We start from the raw sequence: 25,401 nt of genomic DNA, 5'->3' as shown, positions 1-25,401 counted from the left end.
GTCGTTTAGAAATGTAATTTTTTTTAAAAAATTTGCAAGTGGGAGCCTGCAACTTAGCATCTTTACATTTCCAAAACATTGTCATATTTGCATACATAAAGTTGAGAAATAATTTATTTTTTTAAAAAATTTGGAAAATTAAAACCCATTTTGTCCCTATTCTCAAGAATCACTGGAATTCTGTACAGAAAGTGAAAGAAACATAATGTTTAACTGCAGGAAAGAGCAGAATTAATGAGTCTTGAACAGAAAAAAAAACACCATAAGACCTTTCAATCTCTAAAGAAAGAAAGCATTTGATGTATGTTACAAGATTATCGTTATTGGATGGAAACTTGGTTAGTTAAAATAATTTAGTTGGGTTTTCAAGCTTCCTCGTCCAGATTCATATTCTTATCAGTAGGTGGCGGAAATCCTCCAAATTGATGTTGGGCAACCGTCATTACAAAAGAAGAAGAAAAAAGACTGTTGCCGTGGCTTGCGGGGTTCAAGATGTTGTGGCTGTGTTGAGAGGCTGGTGTTCAGGATGCTGTTGGTTTTGTCTGAGGATCATAAGGAACATATGAGCTTCCTGACCAAGGCTGATGGTTCCGGTAAGAACAGTCTGCGGGTGCTGCGTGTTGAAGGTGAAGTCCAGAGCTGATGGTCTGGTCTTCGGAGCAAACGGAACAGAATAATAGTTGGTCTTCAGATGCAGAGGCCTAGTAGGTGGATTTTCATTGGCTGTGTAGCTCGTCCTTTCCAAAATGACATCAAACCAATCAATACTTTCAGAACTCTCTACCCTGTCTGGTGTGAAAGTTTATACTGACCCCAGTAAAAAACGTCCTGCTGTGGACGGTGTCACATGACATCAGAGTCAGCAGCTGATCCAGCCTCGATTCTCACAAATCAAACACCAACAGCCTGAGAGTTACTACCGTTTTCTAAAGCTTCTGGCATGTTCTTAAACTTCAGTAAATGTGAATTAATGGCTACCCATGACCTGCTAGTGACAGGTACAACTGTTAAAGACAACGTCATATATTTAAGAACGAATATCTTAGGATGTAGAGAGAAAAGAGTAACTTTGATTAAAGTGCCCACCCAAAGAAACCCCATCTGTCTAAAATTTAATTATTTACCCTGTATGCTCTCTTAGTATTCCTCAAAAGATTATTATTCAACCAAAAATAATTGTAACTTTAACTGGAGAAATAAGCATAATTATATTTGGAAAGATTATGTACAAAATCATTAGTGTAAGGCGGCCTAACGCAACTGACTTTGACTGCTGCTTTAAAACTGAGATGGCTACAAAACGTTTTAACCATTGTAAAAACTTTTGGCACAGTATTCCTTTTAAAATAGTTTTCAGGTTGGATGGCATTGATTTTTTTTTATGTAATTAAACTACCTGTTAAATTATGTAAGTTCCATAAACATGTTCTCCATTATTAGAAGGTAACATTATATACTGGTCAAATAGAAATCCTACCATGTCATCCTCAAAATATGTCTGGATTTATGATGAATGCTATAATCTTATTTTGGTTCATTGAGATATCTTTGTTGTCATTCAACATAAAATCAGATATGCTCTGCAGAACAAAATTATTATGGATATTAGGTCAGAGTCACATGGAAGAGGATTAGGGCCACTGAAAAAAAAAAAATCCTGACCCTTTTCCACAGAATCAGAAATACCTGGATAAACCATAAAAGAACAGAAAAAGAAGAACATGAAACACATGATTGTTTTGCAATAAGTGCAAACTTTGCAATCTGTGCAAGAAGTAGATAAGAAAAATGTGCAAAACAATCAAGAACATTCAACACATATTGACACGATTTCCTTGTTTGTCTCTTTCAGTGGTTGAAGAGTTTGGTCGCATTGCACTCGAGTTCTTGAGGAAAGGAACCAACCCAAAGATCTATGAGGGGGCAGCCAGTAAGACTCCAGCCTTTTTTTTGTGTGGCATTGTCAGAATATCTTCATCTGCAGCACTTTCAGTGTATTAAAAATGATCTATTTTAAATTATTTAGCAAATTGTAATATTTATTAGGGGTGTCCTGATTCAATGTTGATGTCAGGTATCAGATCGTTATTAGCCAAAAACCTTGTATTGGGTTATATTGACCTTCATCTAATATTTCTGATGTTAACAGCTTGCTGTCAGATGCATTCCGCTCCAGCATTTAGTCTGACATGCTTGTATCCCGCATGCAGAGCTTTTGGTTAGTAATAAATGGGTCTGTTGTTTTCATACCTATTATTGTTTTCTGTTTGAGTAATATCACATTCCATAATACAAAATACAAAAGCATGTATGATTAGTGCTGGTATATAAGCTGTAATATTGGTATTGTACTGTAAGTGGAAATAATGTTTATATAGAATAGAAATGCATTACCTTCTAAAAAGATAACCAGACCAAACGGAAAAATCAGTTTTCTGCTGATAATTTCATTCATTAGGAAGAAAATGACCAAACTAACCTGACATTCTTTTCTGGGACAAATAATTGGTGCATCATGAATGAACTTTTAGAAAGATGACTTCAGTTTTACGAGCCTGATTATTACCTGATCTGTAGATGTAAATAATTTCAGTAAAACCTTTGGCTACTGACAGATTTATAAAGGAAAACAAAGCAACACATAATCTGAAAGGGCAGAAGAGAGTCTGGGAAGGTTGATAATATAACCGGCTGGCATCAAAGCAGAGAAAGCAGGAAGCAGTCCAGGCTGCTGCTGGCAGTAGTTACTGCTGAGGGTGAAATAGCTGCTTATTAGGTTTAGGGGGTAATTACTTTTTCCCAGAGGGACGGGGTGGCTTGGAGCTGGTCTTAATTTTTCAATGAATGGAGAAAAAAAAAAGTTTTTTATATTTACTCTGGGGATCTTTGGTCCATATTAACATTTGGTTGATGATCTGAAACATTTAAGCGGGACAAAAATAACCAGAGAATAAATCTGTGTGTGTGTGTACAGTATGTGTGTACCATGTTTTTACATCCTTCTGGGGACCTTTTTCTGTCTACATTGTGAGGTTGTGGGGACAAACCTTGCCCCCCATGAGGGGAAAAGCTGTGTTTGGTTTAGGTGTTAGGGGTTTAGGACTAAGGTGGGAATTGAGATCTCAGATCTGAACCTGATGGTGGTTCCAGTTCCAGCCAGGAGGAAAAGCTGACAGAAGCTCTCTGCCTGCAGGGAAGCTGTGTGTTCCTGTTGGGATGGTGCAGCATGGAGTGGAAGGCCTGATGTTCCTGATGACAGAGAGCTCTAAGCATATGGTGAGAAGGACACAGCCTCATCATTCAAGTGGCAGCTACCTGACACTATCCACATCAATCTCCATTTCTCTGGGAGGAGAATAAAAATGAAAAAATCACATTTCTCCAAGGGAAGCTTCTCTTCACTGTCAAATCCAAACAAATATTTCAATGTCTTCTTGCTTATTTGACACGTTATCGTAAGCATTGCAGAGTTCCGTATTTTCCCCACACAGTGCTTCACTCTCATATTGCAGTACGACGTACTGGTGGTTCCAGGGGGTTTTAGAATTGGAAACCAGCTCCAGCTCCCAGTTTTGTCTCGGTTGCTGTTAACTGTGCATTCTTTTGGTTTCCTTCAGTACAACGCCTTCTTCAATGTTCTTGTGTTTGTCTGTTTGCTGGTTGTGGGAGATGCTCTGGTTCTGCCTCCAATTATAGTTACCCAGTGAACACAAAGAGTGAGTACACCATGGAGGAGCTTCACCTGAAATCCATGGATGCATACAATCAATGTTTAAACAGATTTGTAAAGGACGTACAAACGCTTTACATGAACAAGATTATAGTGACTGGCAGAGTAATAACATACACATAGGCTGCATGTTCGTCTTAGCTTGCATATAAAAGCTACATTAGCTAAGCATTGTTTTTTTTTTTGTTGTTTTTAACATATTTTTCATTTTTACATTCAGATGAAGTATCCACAATCCTTTACCTGCACAAAATCGGCACATTATAGCTAAACTAACTTTGCTAGCTTGGCAGTAAGCTACAGTAAATATGACTGATATTTATCTTAGTATTACTCCCCATGTGGGTAGAGTTCTCAAAAATTGTGATCAAGTAATAGTTGTAATGTACTTATATTGATTAACAGTCAGATATGAACAAGGCAAGAGCTTGTTTATTGTTGTCTTAGCAACTGCCTGCCAAGATGGCTGTTAGTTACAAAGTTCACAGAAGTGTGACGTCACAGTGACTGTAGGGGAGCACTGATTTCCTTAATTTTGGGAAATTGTGATTGGCCAATACTTGCATGTGAAGCTGATTTTTATCCACAGATCCTATCTATCTCAGCAAAGGTTTAAAAATCACCCATTGTACTCTTCGGCCCATCAGGTCACATCTGAACGTCTGCAGTTAACAGTAGTCACCCACATTTACCAACTCAGCCACTTTCTGACTATATTTGGTGATATTTCACACAAAGAAAATTGGTATTGGCCAAAATCAGAATGGGCAGGCCAGGCTTTTTAAAATCGGCAATCACCTGGAAAACTGCAATCTGTGCATCCCTAGAAAATTCTATGGCAGTAGCCACCCTTCAATCCAAAGAAGGCAGTACTGAGACAGTTTTGGGCCAGATAATTGGGGCCTGCCATGCAATGTGTAGGGAGAGCAGTGACTGACTTGTAAGTCAGAGACTACAAGTCTGACTTGCAAATAGGTGCCTGCCATGCATTACAGACTAATCATTTAGTTTCCATTTGATAAGTAATTATATGCTGTTTTATCTAACGTGGTGATTTCTGACCACCATAGCAAGTCTCATTCATATTTTGCTTACATAAAATGATTATTTCTCTAAATTTTTGAGTGTGAATTAAAATCCTTAGTATGAAGGCTGAAATTTATTTTTAGAAATAAGCAATTACCCACTGTCTTTGTTTTTTTTTTTTTTTTTTTTTTTATTTTGGACTGTGAGTGAGAACCACATGTGCAAAGCTTATAGTCATCAGTCTCGGACTGAATTTCATTGTGTATGGGGTTCAGTCATTGCTCTTTGGGGGTGGACCATGTCAAGCATGTTAGATCTGCACAGATGCACTCCGCAGGGCAAGTACAGCTTTGTGAGCTGTAGCTAAAACACTGGCTCCGAAGTGATGGGCACACTTCTGCAGGCCCCATTTAAATTTCTTTAGGAATTTTCTAGTTCAGAACTAAAGTTTACTCAAAGCTCTAACAATTTGCATAGAAACATAAAGATGGTGCTCTTAAGAATCATTTTATACTGTTTATCATCAAAAAAGTTGATTTGGGCTTTAATTGCACTTTAAGCACAAGAAGAGATAAAGCACATTTAAAAAAATCACTTTCTTTGTTGGTACATTTTTTTCCCTTCATCAGCATTTTATAAATCAGCATATGAACACCGCCTAAAAGGTGGAGCCACAGTTTCCAACCTGTTTCTCTGTGTAAGTCCAGATCTCTGAAGTGGACTTCATGGACTCAGTGCTGGCTCTGGGATTTGGTGAAGAGCTTATCCAGAGCCTGCTGCAGGTGACGTCCTAACATTTACATTCAGATTTTATATACCTGAAGATCATATTTGTACCTGTCAGTTCAGTATGCTGAAGTGGCCTCTGTATGTTCCAGCTGTATGTGCAGCACAAACACCAGATCCGCAGCATCCTGAGCCAGCTGCTCTGTAACCAGCCAGCCTACCACAACCTGGAATGGAGACTGGATGTCCAGGTTAGAGGAGTCATGTCTGCTGCTCTGTCCTATTCCACCTCTGAAACATCTGAGCTCAAAGTAAAGAGTGGCACACACTCCCAGCTGAAGGAGGCAGGGTGGTCCTCACTTAGGGAACACATTTCTGCTTGTCTTTTGTTCAATGAGTAATATTAATTTCTGTTCATCTATAAAGTAAATGCCTTCTTTTAAAAGGATAAATAAAAAAATACATAAGTAATGGAATTTTTTTATTTGGATTGATTTCAGACATTTATCCTGTAGAGTCTACAGGTGTCAAACTCCAGTCTTGGAGGCCACTGCCCTGCAATTTTTAGATGTGCCTCTGCTTCACCACACCTGAATAGAATAATTAGGTCATTAACAAGGCTCTGGAGAACTTGTCTACACAAGAAGGAGGTAATTAAGCCATTTGTACCTGTGGTACATCTAAAAACTGCAGGACAGTGGCCCTGGAGGACTGGAGTTTGACACCCTTGCTGTAGACTCGTGTAGGAATAAACATGTTAGAGACAGACTCGTTGATATGAGGCCGAGGCTCAGGCAGCGGTCTCAAACGCCTAGTGGACTGGTGGTGCTGCAGCTTTTAAACATCTCTCTGGTTCACCCGGTTCCACCAGCAGCTCTGCAGAGCTGCACTACATGCTTTAACTAAACACAGTTGCAGGACTCTGGAACTGTAGGGACACCGTTTGATACCACTGCTTTACCATTGTACTTGCGGCCCTTAAGGCTAGCTTGCAGCAGAAAACGTTTAATTTGTGACATACTAAAATGTTTCATATCAAACTTGTTAATATTGCATGAAGACAACATAATACAAAAAGTGTTTTTTAAATGACTGAATTCACTAAAAGAAAAATGGTGATTAAAATGTTTGAAAGCAAAACAAGAAATCTACAGCTGTTAGTTGGATGTTATTTTTGTAATCGAGATGATATTTGTTATGAATTGGTTCAACATAAGTGAACTGAATTTATTCATATTGTATCAATCAGTCTTTTTCTCCTGCTTTTGGTTTCCTGCCAGTTGGCAAGTCGTTCAGTTCGTCATCAGATCGTTCCCATGGTGACCATTCGCCTTCTCCTGACTAGGAGTTCTGATGTTGGCAGCACCCAGAGCTGCATGGATCTCCAGACAGACCCCAGCAGTCTCCTGCACATGATCTCCACTCTGGAGGCCGCCTTAGCTGCAGTGAAGACCAGTCATGCTCGGCGGATTTTACGAAATATTAAATGACTCCTCCAGAACGCTTTCTCTGTCTGTGCTTGTGAGTGTGTGTCATCTTCTTATACGTTTTTGGTCATGTAAAAAATGACAGATAAATAATTTCACAACTTTTTTCACCTTAAATGTGACCTCTACAACACACTTGAAAAACCAATGGAAATCTTTCAGGACAGGTGAAAGATTAAACAAATGAGATAATGTGATTGCCTAAGTGTGCACATTCTTCTATAACTGGAGATGTGGTTATGTTCAGATTTAACCAATTACATCCAAACTCATAACTGGAGTCAAAACACATCGTCAGCTATTCTAGTTTGCTTTTTCTGACATTTTATGGCCACATCTTCCAGCACAAGCCATGATCCACAGAGAGCTTCTGAAGAATCAGTCAGGTGAAGGCTACAAAAGAATTTCCAAGGAATTAAATAACACAGTGAAGACTATCAACATCAAGTGGAGAAAATATGGAACAGCGGTGACATTACAAAGAACAGGATGTTCACCCAAAATTGATAAGACAAGAAGAAAACTGGTCGGAGAGAGTGGCAAGAGACCAACAGCAACACTGAGGAGCTGCAGGAGTTTCTGTAAGTGCTGGCTGTGTACTACATGTAACAACCTCTAGTCTTCTTCATATGCCTGGGCTATGGGGTGGGGTGGCCAATAGGAAGCCTTATCTGACAGAAACGTCCAAGCTCTGCTTTATTTTGTGAAAAGACATCTGAAATCTCCCAAACGCATGTGGGGAAATGTCTTGTGGTCTGATGAAACTGAGGTTGAACTTTCTGGAGATAATTCAAAAATGTAACACTGCTCATCACCAAAAGAACCCCACACTTGCAGTGAAGGATGGGGTGGTAGCATCATGCTTTGGGGCTGGTTTTTTATGGTGGAGGGAATTATGAACAGTTCCAAATACCAGTCAGTGTTGGAACAAAACCTTTGGTCTTCTGATATAAAGATGAAGTTCAGCTTTCAGCACAACAATGGCCCAAAGAACATACAGATCCAGAAAAGAATGGCTTCACTGAAATAAGATGAATGACTGGGTCTGGCACTGATTCAGGTCAGTGTCAGACCTGAATCCCATCAGGGTGATCTGAAGAGGGCTGAGCGCAGGCAGTGCAACTTGAGGTTTGGAGCCGTTTTGCAAAGACTAGGCAAATGTTGCCACATCAAGATGTGCCATACTGATCCTACCAAAAAAACACTGAGTGTAATAAAAGTCAAAGGTGCTGCAACGAAGTAATAGTTTAAGGATGTGCATATTTGTGCAACCAGGTTATTTTAAGTTTTTTATTTTTACCCTTTAAAGTTTTCAGTTTGTTTTTCAATAAAATTGCACAGGTTATAGGTCAAATTAAAAATGGAAAAAGTTGTGAAATTATTTCTTGCCGTCATTTGTTTTGCATCATGAAAACCTGGCATTTGAGCAGGAGTGTGTAGACCTTTTATATCCACCAAAAGATTTTATATATACAAAACCAGTGAACCAGCCTGTGTTTACTGGTTTTAATGGAGTGCCACTCCTGCTTCAGGTCATTTCAGGACTTGTCCACATGTAGTTGGGTCTTTATATCCACTGTGTGTATAAACACAGTGGATATAAAACAGCTCATATTTAATCATGTTTCATGTTCATTCTCTACATTTGTACAGTTAAAATAAAACAACCTTCAGTTTACTTTCACAAGCATTTTATTACATGAAGTCTTTTTACAATATTTAATGTTAGTCTCCCTCCTACAGTTTGGGTGGTCCGGTGAGCCTCCATCCTTCCATTTTGCCAGCTTTAGTAAAAAAGGCCAGTGTTCCCAGAGCCAGGCAGCCTGTCGTACCAGTCATAGCATTGTGGGCTGTGGAGAAGCAGAGACCACCGAGTCATTCATCAACCAATCACATTTCATCCTGACCTCAGGCAGCTGGGAAACGCAGAAGGTTCACCACAAAGTTAGAAATCCTAAACAAATCCACCTTTTGGCTATGATCCATTAAAGCCAATCAAAATAAGACGTGATCAAACATGAAGATTTGATATGAAACAAAAATTTATTTTTCACACTGATTGGGCAAAGCTGAATAAAAAGTTGTTTAGTCTTTATTGGTAGGAATTTGACCAGCACAGAAGCAATGAGTGAAAATATTGAGAGAGAAAGAAGAACTAGAGAGCTCAACATTCTGATTAAATATCTCGTTTGAGTTTTACTGTCGTCTGCAGGATGATTGAAGTTGCACTAATCCCAGCAGCATCGTCAGACTTCAATATTTTACATGACCTAAAAGATTTTCTAAACATTTTGTAAAACCGTTTTTCTTTGTTTTCAGAAGACAAACCCCCAACTGCTCCCTCTGAACAACTGAGTTCTGAGCCAAGTGTTTTAATTCTAGTCTTCTCATACATGTAGTGAGTTCCCTGCAGTGTTCCAGTGTTCAGCCTGTGTTCACCGCTTTTAATGGAGTGCCATCTTACTTCAGGTCATTTCAGGCCTTGTCCACACATAGTTGGGTCTTTATAAAACAAATGTCTTTGTCACATCGTTTACAATAATAGTGTCATGCACACAGGAGAGTTTTCATCTCTCTCCCGCACCAATCAGCCCCAAACATTGTTTTAAACATATCAAATCCATAGAGGGCACAGTATAGCGCAAAGCTAATGGTAGCCAATCAGATTGCTTCAAAACAAGAAAGACTTCCGGTTAGGAATTAAACCTGGTGTCAGGATGTTAATTTATGAGGACACATATAAAGGTTGAATTACTTTTATATTCATAAAAGAATATAAAGCTAAAAAAATCATGACAAAATAAGTGGGTATAAAGCAGACTGTTATGCTTTGGAGCCTAAATCTCCGTATTCCCATGTACACATGCAGAAACAGTTTTCCCAAAATTCCACTTTGTTCAAAGTTTTTGTAAATAATAATTTTAGGTCAAATTAAACTGAGTAAGGAAAGGCAGGTAAGGTAATTTTATCTATACAGCACATTTGCACCAACAAGGCAGTTCAAAGTGCTTCATATTCCCGTTCTGTGTATAGTGAAAGCTCAAAGCGTATACAAATGTATTAGTTTTCCCAGATATACAGCTACATCTGTTGGAAGTCGAGTCCTAAGAGAGCTTTGGTGACTGAAAAGCAACAGGCAGCCCAATGGAATTCAAGCATTACAGCTAGCAGCCATTACTTACTCCTGGCTCCCAGGAAGATGCCCGAGGCGCAGCCGCCAACAAAATAATTCAGTGGGTCATCAGGAGCCTCTCGGGCCTGAGCGGTGAGACATGTTGTCATTCCGAAGATGGCTCCCATAGTGGCTGGAAAATGCAAAACTGCCAATATTAATGTTCAATATTAAAATATCAAGATGATGTGTAGACTTCTCAGTGAGCAAAGAACTTTCTGAGATCTGTGACAATGTTGAGGTCAGTGCTAAAAACCTCATCTGAACTGAAAGTCTGCATGTTCATGACCAACAGAACATGGGTTCCAGATCTATTAGTGACAGATGTCTAGTAATGCGTTATCAATCATAGCAGCAATATTAATACCAGATATTGATATCGGCCCACTTCAGATCAGAATTGATGTCTGAAGTGACTAACTTCAAAACAAAGTTTCAAAGTCCTGCTACTGGTTTGATTTTAAAAGATGAAGTATTTCCTTACTTGTGAAACCGATACCAAAGCATAACTTCACTTGTGAAGTTATGCTTTAACTTCACCTGTGAAAAAAATCACAATCTCTTGAGATTGTGATTTTTTTAAAATTATTTTTCAGGGAAGAATTCTCAAAAATTAATATTTTAATAAGACTATTTTGGAAGCAAAACTCTATTCTCATATTGTTGTGACTTTATTCTTGCAATATTACAAATTCATTCTTGTAATAAACAGCATAATAATATTCTTCTATTATTATGATTTTATTCTGATAACATTACACCTTTATTCTGAAAATGAAAATATATATTGTTAGCCTTACCCTAACACAAGTAAACCATTATGTTGAGCATTAATGGTCATCATGACCATCAGCTAATATAATCCAACCTTTTGTCTTAATTCAAGCAGAAAGCAGGAACATACTGAGTGATATTCTGACATGTCTCTTAAAGGAAGCAGGAACACCATGCCTGCTATCACCGTGTCTGACAACCGCCAAAACAGCAGAAACAGAAATATTTACAACACACACTATTCACAACAATCTGAATAGTAATTTCCAATTTTTTGAATATGCATATTTTAATGAGCTTACCCATTGTGACCGTTGCACTGGCAGCCCTCTGCACTGCTTCCAATGCAGTATCAGGCTGGAATGCCACTATGTGATAGGCTGAACCGATCAGACCTGAAAAACACAATCATAGGTTCATTTAGAACAAGAAGCAGGGCAGCGACCAGCAACCTGGACCCAGCTGGATCTCCAGAACACATGAAGGAAATAACCAGGTCATCAGCAGGACTCTGCAAAACTTGACCTCACGCTGATGACGTCATTCAGACGTCTGATCAGGAGTGTTGGGCCAGGGACTCCTCTGCAGCACACCAGCCTGGAAGACTGGAGCTCAACAACCCGGTCCTGAACTGACGTTGTTAAGCAGCAGGTTTCTACTTCCTGTCAGCCACTGGCTGCAAATAAGCGTCAGGAAGTACAGCACGACATGGTGGACGCAAACTGGACAGTCAGAATTTCAACTGTCGTTTGGAAATGAGTACAAGAACACAGACATCCATCCTGAGTTCTGTTCGGAGAACATTTCCAAACTCAGCACTGAAACCAGGAGCTCCAGCGGATCACTGACCCCGGAGCTCTTTACATCCCGCTGGATCTCTGTAGTTCTGAAACACTCAGTAATGGATTTATGCTGAGGAACCATCACCCAGCTTTTAGATAATAATAATAAAAAAACGTTATTGAACAGATTCCCTGAATCCAGCGACCCTGATTCATTTAAGCCCATTAGCTTAGCTTAGCTAGCTGCTAAAGCGCTGTGTTTCCCGTAGCGGCCCCCGGCCCCAGAGCACCGTCTGCGGCCTGATACCTACCCAGAGCTGTGCCCAGTTTGGTGGCGATCCATGTCTTCTCTACGCAGTCTGTCCCCTCTGGAACATCCCAGTAACCCATCACGATCCGCGGTGGTGCAAGGTCAACACCGAAACTCTTTCTCGTTTGTCTTCGGCTAGTGGTAGAAACTATACTGCCCCCTACAGGTATGAATAGAAATCTGTCCATCGTCTGGTTCGCAATCTGAGGCACCGGAGCCGGAAGTGGATCTCCGGATAGCTCAATAACTTTAGATTAAATGGTGAAAAATAATGTAACGTTTTAGAATGTAGATATAAAATGCATCTATGTCTTAGCAGTTTTGTGAGACTTTTAATGTCGTAATTAAATTAAATTATATTAAATTAAATTACAGAATGACACTGACTAAAAAAATATGTCCCAGTTTGTGCTAAGAAAGCAGCAGGAAAAAATGGAGGAGTTGAGTTGCTGCTTTCTTAGCACAAACAGGGAAATATTTTTCTTGGATGCAAATCTCAACTGCATCACTGAGACAGTCACTGCCTATATCTCCTTCTGTGTTGACTCTATTATTCCTCAAAAGACAGTAAAGAGGTATCAAAATAACAAACGACATATAACAAAGGAATTAAGTGAGTGCATTGCCAGGAAAAAAATCTGCCTTGGCAGGAGACAAGGCTGGTGTTAGAGCAGCACAAAAGGATCTCCATCAGCTGCTGAGAACAGCACGGCGGCAGCATAGGGAGCAGGTGGAACATGAACTGTCTGACTCAAACACTAAGGGAATGTGGGACTCTATCCAAGTCGTGACCAGGGGCTTCCAAGTGGACCTGGCTGCACTAAATGAGAAAGCAAAAGCAAATGACATAAACAGTTTTTATTTACGGTTTGAAACTTATGATTCTAAGGAGTGTTGGCAAATATAAGACGATGTAAATTGTGAAGCTGAGAGCAGAATTGTAATTGATTTACAGTCAGTAACTAGGGTCTTCAAGAGTTTAAACACAGGAAAAGCAACTGACCCAGACAATGTCTGCTTTCCTTCTCAAGAACTTTGCAGAGGAACTTTCCCCAATTTGGCTTAAACTTTTTCAGATCTCTTAGACACTCATTTGGTTCCAGATATTTGGAAGAAATCAATTGTCATTCCAGTTCCAAAAATTGCAGGTCCTCAAACTGATAACTCTCACCCAGTAGCGCTCACTTCTATCCTAATTAAATCATTTGAGAAGCTCATGTTGGAGCTACTGCAAGTGGAAGTGCAGCCATTTCTGGATCCCCTTCAATTTCCTTACGCTAGTAGACGTAGTACCAGTGATGCTATTTTGACACTGTCAGATCTCACACTAAAGCATCTGGAGAACTCCGCAGCATATGCTAGACTTCTTTTTGTTGATTTTAGTTCAGCTTTCAATTCCATCCTTGTAAAACATTCTTCTCAGGAAATTGGTACAGTTGAAGGTTAACCCTTCTATAAGTGGTATTATTCTTTTTTATCAAGGAGATCTCAGCAAGTAAAATTCTCTTTGATTCTATGTTAATAGCACAGGGGCTCCAAGGTTGCGTCAGTTCAACTTACCTTTTAATTTTGTACACAAACGAATGTGTTGGTTCTCAACCCAATCAGTACATAATGAAATTTTCAGATGATACTGTTATTCTGAGTCTCTTAACAGAATCCCGACAGTCATAAAACTGATATGTTTGTTTTATGGTGCGACTCATAAGCTACAGATAAAATGTTGAGTTATTTCTGGATCCTAAATCAATCAGTGACTGGAGTCCTGTAGTCATACATGGCTGCTCCATCAAACAGGTTACATCTTTTAAATATTTAGGTGTGTACATGGATGGCGATCCGAGTTGGTGCACACGTGACATGTATATGCAAAGGTTCACCAGCATCTCTATTTTCTTAGATGACTTCGATTGTGTGGCGTTTCTAAAATGATAATGTTGATTTTTTTTTTTTTTTAAATAGGGCAACCGTAGAGTCTTTCAGATATGGCATTACTGGATGGTTTGGATATCTTACTGTTAAATTAAAAACTCAAATTCAAAGTCTGGTGAAGATAGCAAGTAAGATCAACACTCCGGATCCATCTTCTCCACAACAGCTGTTTGAGCAGGCTACCAAATTGTGCTCTTAATAGTATAAAGTTTTACTCCTAATTTAATTGAACTTTATTCCATATTGTGCAGTTAAACATCAAATTAAATTCTAAAATAGAACCAACTTTAACTTTATTACACTCACTAAGCAATTGTTTTACAGCCATTATACACAGCTGAGTTTGTAAGAATACAATGCATAGACCAGAAATCAGTATTTGAACAGCCATTTTTATTGTTCACAAGAAACAGTATGGAACAATATAAACATTTGCATCTTCAAAGCTCTGGAACAGAAAAGATCTTCTACATAAATAACATGAGGTCCGTCTCTTGTACACAAAACTTGAAAAGCACTGAAATGCTCATTCAGACACACTGTTTGCAGTGCAAATGTAACAAACAGTAACCGCTCATCTTTCACAACAACATATAGCCCTCAACTCTGTAACCCTAGGATTCACTTTGGTTGTCTCAACATCTATCTCATAAATGGCGGTCTGCAGAAAATTGTACACATTGACCAGATCATGGTCATATGAATTGCCGAACACAAAGTGAGCTTTAAAAAGCTCATCAAAACAGGCAAGAGAGCCTGGTGATTTACAAGGTATGGCATGTTTGTCAATCACAATTAAGTACTTATGAATCACGCTCCTCTGTGTCCCTACTGCAAGCAAATACGGTTGACGCCTTTCTGCGATTCCATCAAGGTGCCCCTGGATGTTGGTTCCTGGTTCCTGTCTGTGGCAAAAACAGAATAAAACATAATTAGTCTTAGGTTTTGTTGAGATGCTTTACCAAGGTCGAGAAAGAGTCACACGCTGTTAGACAAAGGGCCCATAGTAAAGAGTTACATTTTTGATTCCGTTAGACACTAAAGCATATTTCTCACGAGAAACAGAAACTTATCAGGCCACAGAGACATGGTGTGATTTCAGGGAGTGTCTTCAGTCCATATAATCAGCTGCCCTCCTCTTTCTCCTCAGACGCTGCACAGACTTTTTTAGAAACTCTTCTCGGATGTAATGGTAAAACGTCTCCTTTCAGCGCTGAAAGTTAATAAAATAAGTAAAGTCTGAATGCTTTTCTTGGCTGATTTTATGCTCCGTGTGTCGATACAAATTATGATTCATCGATTGAGATTCTCGTTCTCAACAGTTTCAAAGAAGACAGGGTTCTTATAGATGAGGCACATTACTTTTCAGGACCTCTTTAATGTCACTTGAAATGAAATTTAAGACCAACTTCACAAAAAAAACTAATAAATTAAATAAATAAAAATAAGTGAAGAATAGAGAATTCTGATCAACATAAATGTTCCCCTTACTGTAACCTTACCTTGACAAACTTCACAAGATGTTCACTGGCTTGTCTGGCTGAGAGTTTTCCTGGTCTCTTGCGGCCGTGAGGTGACAGTGGCAGGAGGTGCACAAGGATCAAAATGGATGACATGTCACTGTCCCATCCTGGAAGAAAAAGTAAAATAAACATAAGCTATCAAAACTTCTTATTTGCAACAGCGTTAACACTTCCAGAGTCAGCTTACCAAACAGTGACGGCAGGAGGAGGTGCATTTATATTGGATCAATTTACATAAAATTCTGTTACATTAAACACTTTCTTTATAATCCAGTCCAATTTACCATTTTACACTTCTGTTGTGCCTTCAAGCATTGTGAAGAAGGTTCATCAGACTGTATGAGACCACGGCTTTGTTCGAGGACTTTCTGCTTGTAGAGAGTGGGCCACTTCTCCAGGAACTTTGCAGCGATGGCTTCCCCAAACACCAATGTAAGAATAGATGAAGTGAAGGTTTTAAAAATCATTTTGCTAAAAGTAGGTTAAGCTGAAGTGAAGATAAACATACCAATCCTCCTATGTCCAGGAATCTTGGGAAGTCCAAAAAGATACTAGATGACTTCACTGGGTCATGAATCATCTTCTGGCGATAGTTGAAAGTCTGTTTTATCTTCCTCATAACAGTTCCTTCATCAGCGCAGTGGCCTCAGAACACAAGCTATCTGTCATAAGGCAGTCTTCTTCTCTCAAACAGTCCCTGTCAGTTGTTGGTCCCCCTAAAAAAAATTATATGAATGCGACACTCCATCTTAAGATTTAATAAATAAGGCTTGGGAACTTATTGTGCAGTTTGGTTGCAGGATGAGATTTGTACAAGTATAAATACACATACCCGTTTGGGTTTGTGAGCTTCTTTTGTCCATTAGAAGCTTCTCTCTGGACAAACTTTAGTCTCCAAGCCAGATACCCACTCCTATCTTCTGCATTGTAATAATGCTCCTAAAAGTAGGTGAATGATAAAAGTTTTTAAAGCTGTGAAAGCAAAGACAGCCGTGAATGCCAGTAGCTGTGATTTACAGATTTTAGTTCACATTGTTTGAATTGCATAGATAAAATCTATTCACAAGCTTTATTCTTCAAGCTGCAGTAGCCCAACACAGGAACAATGAACTCTACAAAGGTTTAAAAATTGGAAAGTTAAAAATAAGTGGCACAGATGCAGGGCATGCAAAAGAGAAACATTTTCAGTTCTACTCAAACCATAGCCAATAGGTTGGACTTCTGTTTTGAACTTACATAGCCAAATCTGCTCTTGGGATCAGCCAGGTAAGGGAACAAGGTAATAATACCCTTTGCATAGTCCTCTTTGATACATCTGGAAGTTCTTGTCTTATAGAGACACAGAAAAAACTATGAGCATTGTTAAAGGAGTAAAGTACACCTTCAAAACAGGCAATTGTGAGAGGTGCATACAAAAAATAAATAATTTCATGCCGTCTGTTAGGCTTTTTGTCTGCGCATATTCATTGATGATCCTGTCTCCTCCTGGTTTGTTCTTTAGAACATTTTCAATCATCTTAAGTGATGATAAAAATATAAATCGATACATCACAAAAACACCGTACACAAGACAATTACAAATCCTATTTTATTTAATAAAAAAGAGACAGTATTAGAAGAGCTATAATAGTTATTAGTAGAATAGTAAGTTATGTTAAAAAGCACAAATAAAAACTTAAAAAACTTACATTTTTTGTGAAGTCCAGAGCCTTCTATGGTAAGGATCTGGACTAAAATGTGCAGAGATATGCTGAAGGAAAAAAACACAGAAAGTGCTTTTTATAGAGTATGTATATTTATATAATTTATTCAGATTTGTAAAAACTCTTTGGAAGTCTGCACAGTTATCTGCATAGCTTACTTGGGCAAGAGAGGGGTCTTCAGTACTCTGTCTTGTTGCAATATAATGGTGTCATTGGAGTCCACTTCAGTTTCTCCACTAGAACTGGTCAAGGAGCTGCTTGCTGCACAACTTAGCTGATGCATAGGATTATCTAAACATTTTGTTGGTAGAGTTAACAGTAGCCAACACACTAAAATTGAGAAAATTGTTTCTCTAACCCAGTGGTTCCCAAACTTTCTCCCCTGCGACCCCCCCCCCCCCCCCAGTGGTTTCCAAACATTTTCTGTCCCCCCTCCCCCCATGGATTACAAATGGGTTGTTGAACGATGCGTGAGAGGCGGGGTGGGGGGGGGAGGATTCTCCCCGTCACTAGGAAGCTGGGGGAGAGGGGGTAATTAACCTTTTTGGGGGCAAAATGAATGTACGTAGCGGAAAATAGACACCAACATCGGTAGCCTACAGGCTACTTGTTAAGCTTAAGGTGCTGTATTGATATTAGCTAGTCATCTTTTAGCTAACATTACCTGCATCCAACAGCTTTACTCAACTCAGTCTGTTTGTTTGGGGGAAAACTGTGAAAAGTTCTTTGCGTTTTTCTGGTTTGCTGCCGTGATTCTAACACACCTGTAGCTCCGCACAGCAGCAGCAGGTCTCCTTCACAGGTTTAAACCCAGCGCGAGTGTCGTAGCGCTGATGTTGCGTTTAAAAGCGGCTCGGAAAAACAGGTTACCACATGTTAATGGATTGAACAGTTTTAACTGCTGATAAAAGTGACAGAGGACACAGATATGGGAAGTGTGGAAGCCCCTACTGTATCACATTGACAAAGGAATAACAGAGAGTTGGTCATTCTAAGGCAGGGGTGGGCAATCCTGGTCCTGGAGGGCCGGTGTCCTGCAACTCTTAGATGTCTCCCTGGTCCAACACGCTTGAATCCAACAGCTGAATCACCTCCTAAGTGCAGTCAGGTTCTCCAGAGTCCTGCTAACGACCTCATTATTTGACTCAGGTGTGTTGAAGTAGAGATGCATCTAAAAGTTGTAGGAGACCAGCCCTCGAGTTGCCCACCCCTGGGCTAGGCTCTTTACTTGAATTTAGCCAATCACCACAGCTAAAACGGAAAAAAAAACAAAAACAAACCCATATCAGCTCCATACAACTCGATGTAAACGGGATTTATGGACAAAATAGTCAGTCAAAAATGTTTTACTGACAACTTACATAATTTACATACAAAGCACAACTTTAATCCTGTTTTTTTTGACTGCTGATAGTAACTTTTCTTGAAAAAGTTACTAGCAAAGTCCTTCCGCGCCATTTTCTGGGCAGAACCCTGGCTCCACATGCTAGCAGAGCCAGCTTCGACTGTACAGCTAGCTCCTCTTTTAAACTCCGTTCCTCAGCTTAAAAATAGCGACAGCCCTGACTTGTGAAAATTAAAAAAAATGGACGTAGCATTGTACAACATTGATGTTTTTTTTCTGCTTACATTGTTGTAAATGGCTAAATTAAGTTAGCTGAAGCACACATGCTAACTAGTTATCCAACCATGTTAATTTCTCGCTGCACCCCTCTTCTTTCCCCACGACCACACAGCAGCACATCATCTTTCCACTAGAGATAATTAGTAATAAAAATAAATCGTAAAATGTATCTACAACCCATTTGGGGACTTACCTGGCACACAGCTAACCGTCGCCTCCGTTCCAAAGCGGGATAACAAGATGGTGGAAGAAACAAAACTTAAGGAACTTCAGTGGGCGTGTTCTTGTTTTACTCTATTTTTTGTTCCGATTCTATTGACCACTTGCTGGTCTCTCCATCCTCATGTTCTGATCGTCTCGGTAATCCCTACAAGCCTGTCCTGCTTCAGCTGCACTCTGCTGGTCATACTAGAATGGGGAATTAGGAGAACACCAATTTAATTTAATATCATAACACAGCAATACATCTAATTCGGAATAAAACTAAGTAGGGCTGAAACGATTCCTCGAATGATTCGAGTACCTCGATTACTAAAATTCCTCGAGGAAAATTTACCTGCCTCGAAGCTTCGTTAATTTATGTTTTATTAGTTAGCGCACCGTGTTCCGGCCGGGACTTCATTTGCGTTGCGCGGAGCTCTCACTTCCGCCTCTGAGTTGTTGACAAAAGCTAAGTCTCAGCGGCATAAAGTCCAATCTTCAAGATTGACCCGTGGGGATTTTATTGATTGATGATAATGCCCGACTTTTTATCGTTTTTGGGGAACCAATAAGCATCCTTAAAATGACTGGGGGAATGCCTGGAGTACGGCAGCATTTCTCCTCCGGGGCTGCTGGTTGAAAGCGAACGGTGGGAAGAGCGCTGAGGTGAGCGGATAGCCTGAACAGGGCGGGCGGCTGAGTAGCTGATGCTTACCGTGTAAATGTAGCTTTACCGACGAACCGCACAATAAATTTCATATCCCGGTCTGAAGAAACGGGTGGCGGAGCGCATCGTACATGGCTGGTAGATGAGTTTCTGAGTGTGACCAGTGAAGGTGTGTAAATATCCCGTATTGCTTCCCCCCCGTGTTCGTCCCCCGGTCTAACGGTTCGTCAGTCCGCTGGTCTATTTCCTCCCCTCCACCCCATCTTACGTTCGTTCATTCGCCCTCTCCTCCCACTCAGGCGACATTTCCCGTATTTTCAAACCCAAAGCGTGACAGGTTAGGTGGCAAGGTGAGTTTAATTAATCTATTAAACTCACTGAAGATGAATACATAAACTAAAAGCTGGATTGTAGACATTTTTTATAAGCATATTTGTGAGCCTGCCTCTTTGTTATTAAATTCAATATAATTTCAGATTTTTCTATAACTTTTCTTCTGGTTAACTTAGAAAGTGAGCTATTATTGTTACAGGTTAGTTTTCTAAACTACAAAAAAAGCAACTGTTAGGGATGCTCAAATATGAAAAATTGGACTGATATTGATATCCGATAGTAACACCGGTATTATGCCAGATTTACCAATATTTCATTTTATAATTTTTTTTTATCCGATTACTCGATTAATCGTAAGAATAATCGATAGATTACTCGATTACTAAAATATTCGTTTACAACAGCCCTAAAACTAAGTACAAAACACATACACACCAAATAATAAAAAACACAGAAATTATGTGAATATCCTCCTTCGGCCTGTGACCTACCAGCTTAGTTTTACATCTGGAAGAAAAAATATATATTTAAGAGTTAGATTGCCTCCCCTCATCGACAACACAGATTATGTGCTTGGTAAATAAATAATCTGCACAGTCACTTGACGTGTGGTGCAGATTAACGTGGACCTAATAACATTGGTGCAACGATCCGGTTTTCCCATTTTAGCTTCAATGCTAGTTAATACACACACACACACACACACACACACACACACACACACACACGGAGGATTACACAACAGTTTTTAACACATATTTCCTCCAGATATATTTGGTACTTTCCACGCTTAATGCAACTCGACAGAGGTGCGCTGGTTAACGAATTCAACATAAAGACAGGCGAATATTACACAAGCTCAGTTTATGAACTTTACCTAGTGCTAACATTAGCTAGCACAATATGCTACCGGGGATCGCGGCAGACAAAATATGTGACTGTCGTCATAAGCTATGTAAGATTTCTTCTTTGAAACACGGTGGACACTTTAGTAGCTGCTAAATGGTGTAATTTTGTGGAGATTACTTACCATTCGTCCTTAAGCCCCGCCCAGAATGTTCATGTAAGCTTTGCCAAAGCAAATAAAGTTGTACAAGCAAGAAAACGAGTTCAACCAAAAAACAGGAGCTTAAACAAAAAAAAAAGTTTCAACCAAAAAAAAAAAAAGTTTCAAACAAAAATTAGTGACTTCAATTAAAAAAAAATATTTTTATGATTAAAATGTTTTAAAGATTTTTTTTGTTTGAATTTATTTTTGATTGAATACTACTTTTTTTGTTTGACATGATTTTTTTTTTCCTCACGCTGATTCTGGTCACAGATTTTTCCAGCAGGCATTCAAAGTTTTCAGCTTTCATCTCCTGAATGGCCAAGCTGTATTACTTATATTTAAATACCGTAACGTTATTGGCACACAGACAGAGAAGAACTGCAGAGACTGTTTAGCCAATCAGGAAACAGAACATAATGCACTGTGAAAAAAACTGCACAAAAAAATCCGCGAAGCAGCGAGACCGCGAAAGGTGAACCGCGTTATAGTGAGGGATCACTGTATTGGGCATGTACTGCCGATCTGACATTTGTGCTTTTTTTGTTTTGTTTGTTTTTATGCATTTATTCATGGTTACTGTCCTTTTGGAAGGGCTTTTATTGTTGTATTGCAGTTTTGCCCCGGCTTCCAATATAAATTTCTCCTATGGTAGTCTAATAAAATTATCTTATCTTAAAACACTATAGTACTATATTTTTGTAATAATACAACCTCTGTGTAATAAACAAAAAATTACCAATGTTGATTTTTCTTCTAGCTTTTCCTACCCAAACTTAAAGACTGAACCCTATTGTTTAGTCTTGGAATGCTGTTAGAAAGGAAATTTGCTTATAGTTCCCCCAACAAGGTCACAAACTGCTACAACCTGGAACCCCTTGGCTAGGCAGGTTCTCTGTAAAGATCTCTGCCATTCACTGTACCAGATTTATCAAAAAGAAGTAACTATGTACACTTTTGTGGGGATGATTATTACAATATGTAATTTTTATGCAACACCTGCAACATCTCCTACAATTTTAAGTTGTTCTACTGTATATATTTTTTTGTCATTGGGTCAGATTTTTCTTCTTTACATCAAATAAATTTCATATAGTAGATTTTTATAAGTTGTCTTTTTTCCAAAAAGCTATTTGATATATGTGGCTCTAAATAACTTTATTTAGCTGAACTAAGGGCAAGAATAGCTTTGTTGTATTTCCTTTTAATTCATGTAAAGCACTTTGAATTGCCTTCCAAGTGAATTGCAATTCACTTTGCAATTTGCTGAAAATGTGCTATATAAATAAAATTACCTTACCTTTGTTTGATAAGGAAGACTGCAGACCCCTGATCTATACCTTCTAATGTTTTGGGGTGAGGAGACAACAATCATGCAAGAATCCCCTGAACCCAGCGACCCTGGTTCATTGCCAATATTAGGAAACTAATTCACCTAATATATTTGTTTTAGACTGCAGGAGGAAGCAGTGGCGCAAAAAGTGGGTATGCAGCACATGCAACGCATAGGGGCGCTGCACCAGAGGGGGCGTCAAAACCCCGTCTGGAGGGGCGGCGCTGATGATGCCTTCGCATACACTTCACCGCGCCCTTACGCTCCTTCACCTCGCGCACATGTAAATGTAGCAAGTTTTACCTTTCACGTGCCTTCCTCTCGGGGGTGGGGGGTGGTTAAACATATGGGCGCTCATACGGATAGAGCGACCGTATGTTTTCTAGCTCCTTCACCCTTACGTGCCTTCCTTTTTTGGGGGGAGGTGGGGGGGGGCGATTTATGTTTTCGCATCCACCTGAATAATATGTAGTTGCGCCCCTGGGAGGAAGCCAGAGTACCCAGAGAGACCCCATGTTTCCAGTCTCCACACAGGAAGACCCCAGACCAGAATCTCAGAGCAGTTCCCCCTGCAGAAAGGCAACAAGGTAAACAACTGCTCCACCATTCTGCTGAAGATTGAACTCTAAAATCTTGGTTTGAGCCCAAAGAAAAGCTTTATTTTATATATACATACATACTGATTGAGCTGTTGTGTCAGAACAGTGATTGGTTTTGTCTGACATCACACAAGCTGCAATTCAACCAACAACCTTAACCCAACATGTCCCAATAATCATCGGCACCTTTTCATTTAGCAGAAATGTTTGATTTTTTTATGCATTTGAAAAAGTATTTAGTCAGAATCAGTTTATAATCCTGATGTGTTTTATGTCCCAGACTGATGTTATGGATAGTGAGGGAAAGATTCCTGATGTTGAACATCTTTGTCCAAAATGGAGATTTTTAATGGTACCTTCCAGGAAATTAAGCTTTTTCATATTACATGAAAAAGCAGACATGGATTCTCTCTGGGCACTCTTATCCTGAGGAAAAGCTCTGCAGCACAGTGGAGCGTTTAATGAAGCAAACCACTTCCTGCTTTCCTTTTAATAATGCCACTGCACATTAAACCCACCCATTGATATAAGACCTGAATCAAAATAGACCTGAATTTGTTTTACACTCTGAATCAACAGCCCTGAAATACAACTGTCCAGTGGCGGCTGGTGCTAAAGAAACTGAGGGGGGCGCACACAAACAAACAAATGAAAAACAAACAAAACAAATCTTAAAAAATAGCACTATTTGAACATGAATTTTGCCCTCAGCTATTTAAACAATTACCTGATCTTTTGAATGTCCTGCTGGAACTGTTGGATGCTCTCCTGGATACAGACTGAATCCATGACCTTCTTCTGGAGTTTGGCATAGAGAAGGTCCACATGAGGCATGATATGGTGGAAAAGTTGCAGAAAGAACTTAAAATCCTGATCCTCCAGTAGCATAGCAAATGCTCCAGCCTCTCTGACGGTAATGAGGTCAAAGTCACCAGAGTCTTGTATGCTTTCGAAACAGCGGATGAAGTCCTCTCTGTGCTCAAACACAGTATTGATGGCACAGCTGTGAAAGTTCCATCTGACATTGCTGGATGCTGGTAGTCTGTGGGCCACAACTTTATCAAGAACGCTTGTGCGCTTGGATGATCTGGAAAAAAAGCTGGAAAATCCACTAAGGTTAGAAAAAAAAATTCTAACTTTGGTTATGTGAGAAGTAGCCTGTTGCATTATTAGATTGAGCTGATGAGCATAGCAGTGGATGTAGTGGGCATTTGGGTACACATCTTGTATCTTCTTCTGAACACCTGCAGTGGCACCTCGCATCACGCTGGCTCCATCATATGCCTGACAGATTAGCTTAGCCTTTTGATCCTCAGGAAGAATAGTTGCAAGACGTTCTTTTAGGGCTGTAGCAATGGAATCAGCTGTAGCCAACTGCAGAGGGATAAACTCAAAAAACCTTTCCTGCACAGCATGGGCATAGGTTAGGGTAGGGACGGTAGGGACATGTCCCGACCAATATTCACGGGATATGAAAAAGTCCCGACCAATTTTTGCCATATTGGCTCAAAGAACGTGGATCTACGATCTTTGATTAGCAGCAACAGGCGGTGCGCGGAACGGAAGCTTCTTAGTTTGACATTTATTATGAGCCTCCGAGACCGTGTCGGAACGGTGCTGTCGGGGGGGTGGGGGGAGGGGGAGTCAGTTGAATCGTCGGACGTTCTTTGATTAGCTGCAAAAGGCGGCGGCTAGCTGGGCACACGCGTCTCCTTCTGAGTCTCCGAGACCATGTCGCCACCAAAAAAGAAAAGGACAGACATTAGAAGTTATTTCGCTACGTCGGCTGTAAGTACAGTGAGTGGACCCATAAGTTAGATATCTATCACGCAACGCATTTGTTGTAAAGTCCGGTGTTTAGTAAGGTCAACACTGAATGTGAGGTAGGTCTGTTAATTATGTAATATTTTTTCTTTTATTATTGATTTCTTATCTGCAATTGTGTTTGCTGTATCCAGAGGATATTTCTTTTGATCTTACTTGTAACGTTTGCTGAATTTTGTAAAGGAAAAAGTAAAGTGTTCTTGAACTGATCTGCTGAGTATGACTGTATCTGGTTGTATACACAAGATGTATGATATGGTTATGGTTGGGGGGAGGGGGTTATTAAGCCAATGTGGTTTCCCTCCCCTTCTCAAAAATGTTCGGTGCTCTTGGGCATGTCACTGTGCTGCGGGGGGGGGGGGGGGGGTGTCAAGGTCCCCACCAAAACTTAGACCGAACCTACGCCCTTGCTGCACAGTATTTTTGGCATCGATATAGCGTAGTACAAGCACAAGCTGGCACAGTCTCGTCTGCCTGGATTGAAAGAAAATCACTGCTCTGTGCTTCTTTGATTATATGCTCCTTCAGAACAGAAAACATACAGTCCAATAGCTCATTCTGTAGTTTTCGAAGTTCCCTTAAACACAGTAGCATTCTTAAGGTGCTC

At 39.8% G+C, this 25,401-nt stretch overlaps 2 protein-coding genes and 1 long non-coding RNA gene across 5 annotated transcripts; 1 reads left to right on the top strand and 2 right to left on the bottom strand.

Annotated features, from left to right (window-relative positions):
• Window positions 1-434: 434 nt before the first annotated feature.
• On the top strand, window positions 435-6,983 carry commd2 (COMM domain containing 2). 2 transcript variants are annotated; one of them, XM_015010524.2, is made up of 6 exons: window positions 435-593; window positions 1,853-1,930; window positions 3,194-3,276; window positions 5,464-5,538; window positions 5,635-5,733; window positions 6,763-6,983. In XM_015010524.2, the coding sequence occupies exons 1-6, from the start codon at window positions 527-529 to the stop codon at window positions 6,970-6,972; spliced, it is 612 nt and encodes a 203-aa protein (XP_014866010.2). In that variant the 5' UTR covers window positions 435-526; the 3' UTR covers window positions 6,973-6,983. The 2 variants fall into 2 exon arrangements, with proteins under 2 accessions (XP_014866010.2, XP_087861333.1); XM_088005207.1 differs by having other exon boundaries at window positions 580-704.
• Window positions 6,984-8,643: 1,660 nt separating this feature from the next.
• Window positions 8,644-12,168, bottom strand: ndufa11 (NADH:ubiquinone oxidoreductase subunit A11). Of its 2 annotated transcripts, none has more exons than XM_088005208.1 (4): window positions 12,009-12,168; window positions 11,218-11,310; window positions 10,152-10,289; window positions 8,644-8,819 (listed from the first exon to the last, which is right to left on the bottom strand). In XM_088005208.1, exons 1-4 carry the CDS (start codon window positions 12,085-12,087, stop codon window positions 8,707-8,709), a joined length of 423 nt encoding a protein of 140 aa, XP_087861334.1. In that variant the 5' UTR covers window positions 12,088-12,168; the 3' UTR covers window positions 8,644-8,706. The 2 variants fall into 2 exon arrangements, with proteins under 2 accessions (XP_087861334.1, XP_014866011.2); XM_015010525.2 differs by having other exon boundaries at window positions 10,152-10,274.
• A 2,143-nt stretch (window positions 12,169-14,311) lies between these two features.
• LOC106932058 (uncharacterized) lies at window positions 14,312-17,544 on the bottom strand. Its single transcript, XR_015762743.1, has 8 exons — window positions 17,324-17,544; window positions 17,151-17,212; window positions 16,699-16,791; window positions 16,295-16,401; window positions 15,971-16,178; window positions 15,747-15,877; window positions 15,442-15,569; window positions 14,312-15,152 (listed from the first exon to the last, which is right to left on the bottom strand). It is a non-coding gene; the product is annotated as an uncharacterized LOC106932058 (long non-coding RNA).
• Window positions 17,545-25,401: the final 7,857 nt, after the last annotated feature.

Source organism: Poecilia mexicana, unplaced genomic scaffold (assembly GCF_051168715.1).
Source record: "Poecilia mexicana isolate PSO_F unplaced genomic scaffold, ASM5116871v1 scaffold_4, whole genome shotgun sequence".
In the NCBI taxonomy this organism is placed as follows: Eukaryota; Metazoa; Chordata; class Actinopteri; order Cyprinodontiformes; family Poeciliidae; genus Poecilia; species Poecilia mexicana.
The sequence above is the reverse complement of the archived record's forward strand: the minus strand, read 5'-3'. Positions and strand labels throughout refer to the sequence as shown.

Bases quoted from the DNA above. Each gene is read 5' to 3' on its own strand.
- commd2 (XM_015010524.2), top strand. From the start codon at position 527: ATGCTGTTGGTTTTGTCTGAGGATCATAAGGAACATATGAGCTTCCTG. The intron at 1,931-3,193 runs GTAAGACTCCAG...CTCTGCCTGCAG, and splicing joins GATCTATGAGGGGGCAGCCA to GGAAGCTGTGTGTTCCTGTT. The intron at 3,277-5,463 runs GTGAGAAGGACA...GTGTAAGTCCAG, and splicing joins CAGAGAGCTCTAAGCATATG to ATCTCTGAAGTGGACTTCAT.
- ndufa11 (XM_088005208.1), bottom strand. From the start codon at position 12,087: ATGGGTTACTGGGATGTTCCAGAGGGGACAGACTGCGTAGAGAAGACA. The intron at 11,311-12,008 runs GTAGGTATCAGG...TGTGTTTTTCAG, and splicing joins CAAACTGGGCACAGCTCTGG to GTCTGATCGGTTCAGCCTAT. The intron at 10,290-11,217 runs GTAAGCTCATTA...TAATATTGGCAG, and splicing joins CAGTGCAACGGTCACAATGG to TTTTGCATTTTCCAGCCACT.